Source organism: Eurosta solidaginis, chromosome 4, assembly GCF_040869045.1.
Source record: "Eurosta solidaginis isolate ZX-2024a chromosome 4, ASM4086904v1, whole genome shotgun sequence".
Taxonomy (NCBI): Eukaryota; Metazoa; Arthropoda; class Insecta; order Diptera; family Tephritidae; genus Eurosta; species Eurosta solidaginis.
The window spans coordinates 18,994,630-19,007,565 of NC_090322.1; the positions used below are offsets into that span (position 1 = coordinate 18,994,630).

Below are 12,936 nucleotides of genomic sequence, written 5' to 3' on the forward strand. Positions count from 1 at the left end.
AGAGGGCGCTGGCCCACAGGCCGCGAGCTCAAGAATTTTTTTATATTGTACACGAGTAATTTATTTTATGTGAAAAGTATATTTTTATAAATTCTGCTTAAAATCCAATCAATAAATCGTTAAGCATTTCAACCGAACTTAAAAAAAAGATGTTTATTCATTTTTAAAGAAACACGCGTGACGAGTAATTTTACTTACTTATGACCGTGAAAACCCCGTCAATGAAAATGCCGATAATTGCAGGTTCTTATTCATTTTAAAATGCATCCATTGGATTCTACATACTTTGGAGCGGAACGTTGGCAGTGCCGGTGAGCATTAATAATCCCCATTTCGTTTATTTTTTTCGTCTCTCTACTGCGGGGGTAAGTTGGCCACACTATGTTAGGGGAATCCCGGATTTGATATTTTTTATGAGGGCTTCACTGACTGGGCATTCTTTGTGCGATTATTTTAACGATTGGTGATTTGTATGTTTGATTTTGTTATTTTATTGAATATGGAAATAGTGGCAAAGTAAAGTTTATTGTGAAAGTTAAATATTAAAATGTCTAGTTCCAAAAAATATTTAATTGGGAGCGAAGAACGAAAGAGAAAGGAGACTGAAGAAAAAATAAAAAGCTACCTAAAATTAGTCAGTACTTGAAAAATTATGACTTAAATAATAAAAAATCGATTGAGCAGTGCTCCAGAAGTGAAGAATCGGAGCTTACTAAAAGTACACCAGTGTTATCAGATGCAGCACTCAACATCAGTGAATATCCAGATCCAGAACAACCACAACAAGGTACCGGAAAAAATCAAAGTGAATTATATTCTAGCATGAAAAATATTGTATCTTCGGCATATGTTACTGATAAGAGTAATTTTAAAGAGGTAACTAATCAAGTGAAAAAGTCCGTGATTGAAAACGGACATTGTAAACTTAATGGCCCTTTCTTAAAAGATAGTAACAATAGATCTTTTATAGAAAAACAGTACTATACTGTTTCCAAGTCTGGCGTCAAGCTTGAACGTACATGTCTTTCCTATTCTTTAATACTTCAGAGTGCGTATTGTGAACCGTGTTGGTTATTCGCAAATCGGGCATCTAAAAATATACAAAATGTTTGGATTGAGGGCTATAACGACTGGAAGCATATTGTAGATGGCATACAAAGACACGAGACATCAAAAATTCATCTGGATTCCTGTCTTACGTATCAACAGTGGCGACCACATGGAACACTCGATGAAGAGCAAGAGTCTATGATAAAAAAAGAAAAATCCTTTTGGCGATAAGTACTTTCTAGGCTCCTTGATGTTACTCTGACACTTTCAACATGTAATTTAGCCTTTCGTGGCCACAGAGAAAACGCAGATAGCATTTATGTACAAATCCTCGAAAACCGGCATCATATAATTTATTTATTAAAATAGCATGATCTACCGTGTCAAAAGCTTTGGTTATGTCTACGAAAAGACCAGCGCAATTTTTTTTATTGTCCAACTCTTGATAAATAAAAGAGCAGAATTCTAGGAGAGCATTCCAATTACCAAAACAGCTGATCTTTTGTTTAATAATAATGATAATAATAATAATGATAATAATAATAATAATAATAATAAATGTCGACACAACTACTTCCTTTTTCCGATACCTTAGTAGCAAAAGCACTGAGTAATCGTTGCAAAAGTATCGACTACAAATTCTGTTGGTATCGGGTCAAAAGTGTGAATACCTAATTGTATTTTCTAGTATCGTTTCATCCCTAAGTCTCTTTGCTGGTTTACTTATGGAGTTCTAATAATTTTTACTAAACAGGTACACTCGCTCAAATGGATACAAGTGATCTATATATCGATTACCTCTGTCGGACCTGTATGATTAAACTGGAAGCCTTCATGTCTGAAGGGAGCACTGAACCACAACACCAATCTATCTTTGAAACTATTGAGGAATGCGACCAATTGCGAATAGCTGATTTGTTATCCAGCACAATACCCCAAATAGTCGAAGTGCAGCTAAGTGACGAGCTACCAAAAAAAATTTGTTGTAAATGCTTGCGCCAATTGATAAGTGTGTATCGGTTCCAAAAATTGTGCGTGCAATCCGACCATAAGATGCGAGAAATGGTTTCTAAAAAATGGGATGATTTAAACATGTCGATGATGGAGGCAGTAATTGACGATGAAGTATTACCAAGCGACACAGATTCATATCCGTTGAGCAGTTGCCAGCCCAAATGCACTGCTCGAAGCTCACTTCTTCCAGAAACCGAATCGGCTCTTGAAGACAGACAGCAAGCAATTGAGTCTGAATCAGCACAATGGAGTACTGCTGAGCATTTACTAAAAAACGAACAATTGCTGGATTGCGAAAATTCGCAGGACGAGTTAAGCGAGTTTATCAAAAACGAGTCCATTGAAGATGATGAAGAAAATACTGAATATAGCGACACAATACATTCAACAACCTTTGTGACCAAAGAAGAATTTACAACGGAAGAGCAAAAAGTAGCTGTGCTGTAAGTATGATAAGGGTTATATTGCTAACTTTTTCTATTATGTACGTATATCGCGCCTATTAGCTCGTTCCCAGCCAACATAGGATACCAGAAAGAGCTGCTTCCCAAGGCTGTCGGTTCTATGTACCGGACCGACTCTGTATTTTTCCCGACCAAGGACTGCCATTTCAGTGTAACCCCATTTAATTTGTTGCGTCCCTCCGACAAATTGTCATCCTCCCAGCATCTCCTTGCAGCGGGACTGCTCCATATTCTCTTGCTTCGGGAAGGTATCTGTTCAGTGTGTCTCGTGTAAGGGATGGTTGCATCGGACAGGTTGTTCTGGACTTGATCCCAAAACCCGACGTCCAGGTAACTTTTATAAATCTTTTGTGGCTCCTTGCTGTTCACGCCCAAGGGCGTCTCGTAGTTTACGCCTAAGCGCCCCCCACTACCTGCCAGCAGCCCCGCTGCTCAGCAAGCCACAACAAGTACCCGCTGCTGCTCGCGCCCCACGGCGCCAACAACTCAAACATCCGCTACCACTCATAACCATTATCTTCTCAGTAGAGTCGGTAGCAATGCTGAGCATCAGCCCCTGCCCCCGTCTTCTCCCCCCTCTTTTCCGGCAGCAATCGTGTAGGTCAGGGAAACAGACTCTTAGTCCCTACCTCCGTTTGCACCGTTTGCCAGCACAGAATATATATGTTTGCGATATCCGCCCAATGCAGCTCCTGCCTTGGGTGGTGCCACTTTCCTAGATGTTCTGATCTCCGCGACGGCAACCCCCCGATGGGTTTCATCGCGCCATGTTGCCAGGTTGCAAACCCAAATCATCCGGGTACCCCAATACTTGCCCAAGGACACCCAGTCCCGGGGCCCAACAGCAATTGCGTCCAAGCCTTCCTCAACCCAGAGTGGCGACCTCTCCCCCTATGCACTTCAGAATTCAGCAGTTAAACTGTAATGGACTAACTAGGAAGATTACGGAGATAGTCGATTTCATGAAGCGGCACAACATCCGCATTGCTGCGATTCAAGAGACTAAACTCACAGCAAGATCTGCATTGCAGACCTGCTCTGGGTATAATGTCCACAGAAAACATCGCGAGAGCGGAAATGGAGGCGGCCTCGCGTTTATCATACACCACTCTGTGCAATATTATATATTTGATCCTGGCATCGACCGCAGGGACAATGTCTTAGAACGTCAAGGCCTATCTGTCCGGTAAGGCGATGCAAACCTAGAAATCATCAACATCTACATCCCTCCTGCCACCTGTTGCCCCAGTGGATACCGCCCTAATATCAACGCCTTACTCACTGGCAACAATCGCATTATCTTAGGCGATTTCAATGCCCATCACGATCTATGGCATTCAAATTTGCGGGCGCACAGTAGGGGTGAGATGTTGGCGGATCCAATAGAAGAAACGACGTTCTGCACAATAAACGGAGACGCCCCCACACGTAGGGTAGGAAGCTGTCACAGTTCGCCAGATATCTCAATCGTGAGCGCAGAACTCGTAAACTGCGTCAACTGGCAGCCGATGGTAACATTGGCATCCGACCACCTGCCTATACTTATTTCGCTCGAGCGTACCGCCGACCTCATCGTCACAGAAAAACGCACTTTCATAAACTTCAAAAAAGGAAAGTGGGACGAATTTAAATCTTATACAGACAACCTCTTTGTTGCCCTCCCTATCCCGACTGATGCCCGTCAAGGGGAGCGTGCTTTCCGCAAGGTCATTGAATCCGCCTCGGCACGTTTCATTCCCGCCGGGAAAATTCCCGAAATTCGGCCCCACTTACCGGCGGAGGCCGCAAATTTAGCGAGAGAACGTGACCTTATAAGACAGCTTGATCCAGGCGATAAGGGATATAAACCAACGCATCAGATTGCTTGTGGATGAACACAAGCGGGCGAAATGGGAGGAGCACCTAAGAGGTCCATCGTAAAGTCCCTATCGAATCCGTCTAAGCAAAGTTTCCATCGCCTTTGGCGATAAAGTGCTGTCGGTTGCGAAAAAATGCGCGAGCGCTTTCTGCCGACAATATATAATGCATTCTACGGTCGACAACGATAGACGGAGGGCCAACAGACACTCACATAAACACAAATTCAGCGCGTCACCAATCACCATCACCGCTAAAGAGGTTGAGGACGCCATTGGTCGCGCTAAACCATCCAAAGCAGTGGGCCCAGGCGGCATAGCCATGCCGATGCTTAAAAGCCTAGGGGAAGAGGGTTTCAAATATTTGGCGCATGTCTTCAACCTGTCTCTTTCCACCTTTGTCATACCCGAAAAATGGAAAATGGCCAAGGTGGTCCCGCTACTAAAGCCTGGGAAACCAGCTAACATAGGAGAGTCGTATCGTCCGATATCTCTCCTATCGCCAGTAGCAAAGACGCTTGAAGCCATTTTGCTCCCCTATTTCCAAGCAAATTCGCAGCTAGCCTGTCATCAGCATGGCTTCAGAAAACTCCATAGCACCACCACCGCGCTAAATGCCATTAGCACCCAGATAAATTGTGGTTTAAATCAGAAGCCCCACCATAGAACAGTACTCGTAGCGCTAGACCTATCAAAAGCTTTTGATACGGTCAACCATGGCTCGTTACTGCAAGACCTGGAAGGATCTACCCTTCCCCTATGTCTTAAAAGGTGGACCGCAAATTATCTGGCTGGTCGGCAGGCATCGGTGCAATTTAGAAACGAAATATCAAAACCAAGAAGAATTAAACAAGGGGTGCCTCAGGGTTGTGTCCTATCCCCACTGTTGTTTAATTTTTACATATCAAAACTACCTTCGCCACCAGAAGGAGTTACTATCGTTGCTTCCGCCGATGACTGCACAATAATGGCCACAGGCCCGGGCCCAAATATCGATGAGCTATGCAATAGAATAAACGGCTACCTCCCTGATCTCTCCAGTTTTTCGCCTCGCAAAACCTGGCATTATCACCGACTAAATCTTCCGCGACCTTATTTACAACATGGACGTCCCAAATGTCGACCATTTTGAACATCCACGTCGATGGCACTGCGCTACCGACAGTCCTACACCCCAAAATCGTGGGTGTGACGTTTGATCAGGATCTACATTTTGGTGAGCACGCAACCGCAATTGCTCCGGGAATTCAGAGCCGTAACAAAATCCTCAAATCCCTTGCTAGCACTACTTGGGGAAAAGATAAAGAAACGCTCATGACTACATACAAAGCAATTAGCCAGCCGATTACGTGCTACGCGTCACCCATATGGTTGCCAAGCCTAAAAATTACCCACTGGAAGAAGCTACAGGCCTGCCAAAATACTGCTCTCAGAATCGCCACGGGCTGCCTTCTTATGTCCCCAGAACACCATCTGCATAATGAGGCGAGAATACTCCCCATCAGGGAGAGAAATGAGATGCTGACCAAACAGTTCCTGTTGAATACCCAGTCACCTGAGCATCCCAACAGACATATGATTGATGAGCCAGCACCGCCTAGGGGCTTAAGGAGTTATCTCCGTAAGCATTTTGAGGAAATACGGCACCTGAGAACCCAGCCGTATGAAGCGAAAAAACACAAGTAGGTCCTTGGTGAACTCCACAAACAGGCGTCGGACCTTTATGCCGGGAATTGCCCGGTGAATCCAGTACTCAAAGAAAAGTATCCAAAACTCGCGGAAGAGGAACGCATACTCCCCAGGGAAACGCGTGTCACTCTTGCTCAACTTCGTTCTGGATACTGTAACAGGTTAAACTCTTACCTATCCAGAATCAAACCCGACATACAAAATGTATGCCCCGCTTGCAATGTGTCCCCACATGACACCAACCATCTCTTTAATTGTAATGTGAAACCAACGCCTCCAACACCCCTTTCCTTATGGTCCACCCCTGTTGAAACAGCAAGTTTCCTTGGACTCCCGTTAGAGGATATTGATGACAATTTGTGATCGGTCGCGGCTGTTAGGTGGGCGAAGCACTGCTACAACAACAACAACAACATGAGCCAACACCGCCTAGGGACTTAAGGAGTCATCTCCGTAAGCATTTTGAGGAAATACGGCACCTGGAACTCAGCCGTATGAAGCAAAAAAAAAAAACACAAGCAGGTCCTTGGTGAGCTCCACAAACAGGTGTCGGACCTTTATGCCAGGAATTGCCCGGTGAATCCAGTACTCAGGGAACAGTACCCAAAACTTGCGGAAGAGGAACGCATACTCCCCAGGGAAGCGCGAGTCACTAACTTAGTTCTGGATACTGTAACAGGTGAAACTCTTACATATCCAGAATCAACCCCGGCATACATTTTGTATGTGTCCCCACTTGCAATGTGTCCCCACATGACACCAACCATCTCTTTAATTGTAATGTGGAATCAACGCCTCTAACACCTCTTTCATTATGGTCCACTCCTGTTGAAACAGCAAGTTTCCTTGGACTCCCGTTAGAGGATATTGATGACAATTTGTGATCGGTCGCAGCTATTAGGTGGGGCGAAACATTGCTACAACAACAAAAACAAGTACGATAGAATTCAGAAATTTCAATCTTTTACCAATGCCGTGCAATAGGCAATCACTCGGGTCCTATATTTATATTCCGTCAAACACTGTGAAAACATCAGCTTTAAAAAAACTGTAGTCCGAAGGAGCCAGTTAATCTCTTTGTGAGGAGGGAATTTAATAAACTCTGAAGAGCTTCTACCAATTTTTGTGGCACAGATGAGAGAAAACGGGGAAGGTGACTGAGGTGAATAGAAAAATCTGAATCGCTGTTCGACGATGCCATGGAAATAGATATAATTTTATAGAAACTCGGAATTAGGAAGCTCCGACGAAAACGCCGATAGATCAATGTACTTTGATGTATTTAAATTTAAATTACTTAAACTCAAGTATCTGTTTTTGTTATATGATCGCAAAAAATTACCACAATTTACTCTATTTGGCCAATGCACAATGTCTTCATTTACATAATTCATTTTACAACAATAGCAAAATAAGTAGGAGATATAGTAACATTTTGACACATAGCAAGAAAGCAATAGATTGTCTTTGCGAAGTTTCAGCAAAATTCGACTATATCTTAATTTTTTGAATACTTTACATAATCAAGAGCCCTATGCTTTTATATAACCGAGTTTTCCGCAAGATATAGCTAAAAAGGAAACCAGTCAACCCACAAGAGCCTAAAATTTTTTTATCGTACAAGATTAATGAAAGAAAAATCAACCCAATTATGAAGTATACAAAATCTGCTATGGAGTACTATTTCTTGTATGTCTTATGTTTGGACACCATGAAGATGATTTAAGACTTTCTAGTTTTATAATAAACTACTTGAATAATTAGAAGGGCTATTATTTCTATTGACCAGTTTACGCATTTTGTGCACCCAACTGCTAAATTGATTTAACATATCTGAGGGCAATGAAGGTATACAAATAAATAACCTTGTGGAAAAAGTATTTAGTACTGAATGGAAAAAAGTGTGCATTCATTTCCACTTTACATTCAATAAAATTGGGTATGGTTCCTGTAGGGTTATATTTATATTCAACTTTAAATGTACCTACTTTAAATAAATTGAATTTTTGGTTCTTGTTAATTTTTTATATTTCAATTTTGAAATGATTGTTTCAAAAATTTTCATTCTGATATAAATTTTTAAAACAAATTGTTAGCATATATTTAGGAGTGATTATAATAAAGGTATTTTAAAAAATAAAACAGTGTGTGTATAATTTAATAGTGGTATATTTATCGGCTACCACATTGGCGATCCAGCCAGTCACAACAGTCGTGAACCGTGGAAATAACTTAATTTATTCGAAGAAAATGCGTGATTGAAAAATTATTTTTGTTGTTTACGGCCTTTGAATTATAACTTTTTAAATATAAACGAGCTCTAGGCCAAATATTTGTATATTCTTAATAAAACACAATACGTGAATTTTTGATATACAATTATATTATTTAATTTGTCGATATTTCAACTTCAGTCTGAAGTCATCATCAGGACTAGGTACGAAAAGAACAAACATACATATTAAAATCATAAAAATACACATTTGCACAAGTACAGAACTTACATTTTTGAATGCAATATGTCGACTAGTGTAACAAAAATATAAGTTTACGAACAGTGCAAAGCAAATAACAATAAAATGTAAATAACACACAGCCGTTATCATAAACAAAAAATGAACATAAGCAGAAAGTTATCTAAATGAGTAGTGAGCGCCGCTCAAGTGATATCAGCTGCAGCCTGCAGGTGAACTCTTTGGTAAACAGTGGGAGATGCTCTTATCTATTATTGTTGTTGTTGTTGATCAGCTGCCTAAAGGCAGAGGCAATACCAATTGTATCAGATTTGAAGTTCATCCGTTTGTCGCTGGGTGTATTTCTTATGTGCAGCATCTCTAATATGTAGCGTTTGTTGTAACTCCTCTCTTGCTGTAGAATTTCTACATTTTCTAAATTGGGAGAGTGTCCAGTTTCTCTGCAATGCTGTGTTAGCGCCGTTTTGCCATCATTAGGGTTGTTGCGATTTTTAATATTCGTTTTATGCCCGGAAATCCTCGTTTTTAGTTTCGATTTAGTAGTCCCCACATATACTTTGTCGCATACGTGGGACCCGTCACCATTACATAGAATTTTATATATCAAGTCCGATTTCTCATATTTATCTATTCTACTCTTGGTATTACTGAAAATTTGTCGCAACGTATTATTGTAGGTAAAGGCTAAATAATATTTCTCTTTGTCATAAATATTTGAATATTTTATTCTGTTAGACAGGCCTGACACATATGTAGTCGATTTATATATTTTATTATTTTCGGCATTTTTCCTCGCAGTGGGTTTCTTATAATAATCTCTTATAAAGTTTTTTATTATGCGTGTAGGAAATTCATTATTTTCTAGAACATTTATTATTATTTTAATGTTTTCTTTATGATAAACTTCATCGCTGATCGAGAGAACTCTGTTGATAAAATTTCTGGCCGTATTGACTATTGTAGATTTGTCATGTTTAGAATTAAAGTTAATTAATCTACCTGACGCGGTAGGTTTTTTATACCAATCAAAACATAATTGGTTATTCTTTTTTATAATAAGAGTATCGAGAAACGGTAGTTTTCCGTCCTTCTCCACCTCAATTGTAAATTTAATACTCCTGTTGTATCCATTTAGAATATTTAGCAATTCTTCCACCGTATCAGTTTTCACAATTGCGAAAAGGTCATCGACGTATTTGGTAAGCAAACGTGGCTTATAAGGGGAGTCATCTTCAAATTTCTCCAGTAATTCTTCCATTACAATGTCTGCTATGACGGGGGATGCTGGGAACCCATGGGCATACCGCAGCGTTGCTCATAAATTTTATTGTTTAATTTAAAATATCTATTATCTCTAATGCAGAAACGAACAACTTCTAGAAAAAGTTCTTTTGTGAGTGTGGTGTGGCTCTTTATCTGGTTCCACTTAGATACTATAATTTCTAAGGCATGATCTACGGGAATGCTGGGAAAAAGTGAGATGACATCAAATGACACGAGACTCTCATCATCATATATGTATGTATCTTTTATTTTGTTTTTAAATTCAATTGAGTCTTTTACGTTATATTTGGACGATTTGGTTATGTTCGTGAGAATATTAACCACATACTTGCATAAATTGTACGAAGGGGAGTTGACAGACGAACAAATAGGTCTCAACGGGATATCTGCTTTATGAATTTTGGGCAGGCCATATAATCTAGGTGCATTGAACGTTTTGCTTATTAGTTTGTATTTCTCTTTTTAATCTATAACTTTGTTTTTAAACAATTTTTCTACAATCTCGTTATTTTTTTCTTGTAATTTATTAGTGGGATCTCGTTTCAATACCCGGTATGCCGAAATGTCATTTACCAAAAGTTGTAACTTCTTTTCATAGTCCGACTTATCCATTAACACGGTAACATTACCCTTATCTGCATTCAGAACCAATAAGTCTTTGTTGTTTTTTAGAAAAGTTTTGGCCGAGTGTAGGGTATCTAAAACAAATTTGTCGCGCGCGCTATTTTTGGGTTTCTTAAGATGATCCCGTATTAGTGTTGTTAAATTATTCCTCTCAATCTCTTGCTGCTCTTTATCTTTGATAGTTTGAATGCAGTCTTCTCCGTCTGCTATCACCTTGAATAAAGGGAACCCACTATTTGTTGTTGGCAAAGAGTATTTTGTTCCCAATTTAGAAAATGTAGAAATTCTACAGCAAGAGAGGAATTACAACAAACGCTACATATTAGAGATGCTGCACATAATAAATACACCCAGCGACAAACGGATGAACTTCAAATCTGATACAATTGGTATTGCCTCTGCCTTTAGGCAGCTGATCAACAACAACAACAATAATAGATAAGAGCATCTCCCACTGTTTACCAAAGAGTTCACCTGCAGGCTGCAGCTGATATCACTTGAGCGGCGCTCACTACTCATTTAGATAACTTTCTGCTTATGTTCATTTTTTGTTTATGATAACGGCTGTGTGTTATTTACATTTTATTGTTATTTGCTTTGCACTGTTCGTAAACTTATATTTTTGTTACACTAGTCGACATATTGCATTCAAAAATGTAAGTTCTGTACTTGTGCAAATGTGTATTTTTATGATTTTAATATGTATGTTTGTTCTTTTCGTACCTAGTCCTGATGATGACTTCAGACTGAAGTCGAAATATCGACAAATTAAATAATATAATTGTATATCAAAAATTCACGTATTGTGTTTTATTAAGAATATACAAATATTTGGCCTAGAGCTCGTTTATATTTAAAAAGTGATTGGAAAATTATATAATCTAATAATTATTTAAATAATTAGATAATAGTTAAATAAAACAAGAAACCTTTTTGGTGTGTGTGTGCTAAATTATCATGTTGTTGTTGTTGTTGTTGTTGTTGTTGTTGTAGCGATAAGGTTACTCCCCGAAGGCTTTGGGGAGTGTTATCGATGTGATGGTCCTTTGCCGGATACATATCCGGTACGCTCCGGTACCACAGCACCATTAAGGTGCTGGCCCGACCATCTCGGGAACGATTTATGTGGCCACATTAAACCTTCAGGCCATCCCCTCCCTCCCCAACCCCAAGTTCCATAAGGAGCTTAGGGTCGCCAGAGCCTCGTCTGTTAGTGAAACAGGATTCGCCGCGGATAGATGAGGTTGATAATTGGGTTTGGAGAAGCTATATGTTGCGCTGGCAACCTGCAGGGTTGCGCTACACAGCCCCTTGAATCTGGTATTTTAGTCGCCTCTTACGACAGGCATACCTACCGCGGGTATATTCTGACCCCTCTAACCCGCTGGGGGAGCTAAATTATCATATGGATTAGCACTGCAGTTGAGCAACAATGGATACTGATGGTAAGGATAAGATACCATCAGTATCCATTGATTCACCAGCTGGATTAGATAGTTTACTTAACAATCTAAAGCCGTATACGCAACCGATCGAATGTGATTTGAATCAACTACTACATTGAGAATTTGGAGCGTCAAAATTCGTTCCATCAAGTATTTTTGAATTATTTCAAAACAACATTATATCATCGTACCTTGAATACTATATTAAGTGCAAAACAAAATGATGGTTTAAATGAAGTATTGCTAATTATTGAGGAATTAAAGTCAGAGAATAAGACGGAGTTGGCAGATTTATTTGACAGTTAGTTCGATCCAAGAAAAACGACTATTAAACTAAAACGTGACATCAACAAATTCCACTGCGGGATTATCAACAACCAACACAATAAAAAGTACTCAAGTGGCGCCAACACGTTATCATCGCACCAACTTCAAACAATTGCTATCGTACATCAACATCGTTCAGAGGCAGAGATTTCAAACGTTAAAATACAACAAAAGCAATATCGAATAACTTAAAGGAACAGCAGCAGCAACTACAACAACTACAATAGAAAGCCGGAACACACAACAACAACAAATGTAATAGAAACAACAGCTCGCCCGTGAGTACAGAGAACGTGTGGGAATGCTCTTAGGAAATTTGTTACGAAGTTTTGGGTCTTCTGGACAAACACCTTATTTCAAAATCCGTAAAAATATACAATTGCGACAACTATCAACAACAAATAAAGGAATTTGGTGAGCTGTATCTAACATTTAGTTTATTTAAATTTATATTATTTATATGTATATGTATATGTATCAAAATAGATTAAACATTTTTGTTTTGTAAACGCTCCTTTCCGGACATTTTTTATTTCTTCCTATAATATAATTTTTGTAATTATTTTTATTAACAATATTTCATTCACCACCAAATATTTATTACACATAAGTACATCTACACAACCAAATCAAGTAAACGATTCGCTTATTGATTTGGATAATGAAAATTATCAAAATGATTTACCAAATCCATATGCGAATCAAAATA

At 39.5% G+C, this 12,936-nt stretch overlaps 1 protein-coding gene across 4 annotated transcripts in view; it reads left to right on the forward strand.

The window, feature by feature from the left end:
- The first annotated feature begins 1,736 nt into the window (after positions 1-1,736).
- LOC137249206 (zinc finger protein 3-like) overlaps positions 1,737-12,936 on the forward strand; it is a 107,301-nt gene continuing 96,101 nt past the window's right edge. For all 4 annotated transcript variants that reach the window (XR_010952288.1, XR_010952289.1, XM_067780513.1 and 1 more), the window contains exon 1: positions 1,737-2,507. Coding sequence is in view for 2 of the 4 variants with exons in the window: in XM_067780513.1 (XP_067636614.1) it covers positions 1,819-2,507 (689 nt within the window). In the remaining 2 variants the exon portion in view is untranslated. The remainder of the gene's footprint in view (positions 2,508-12,936) is intronic.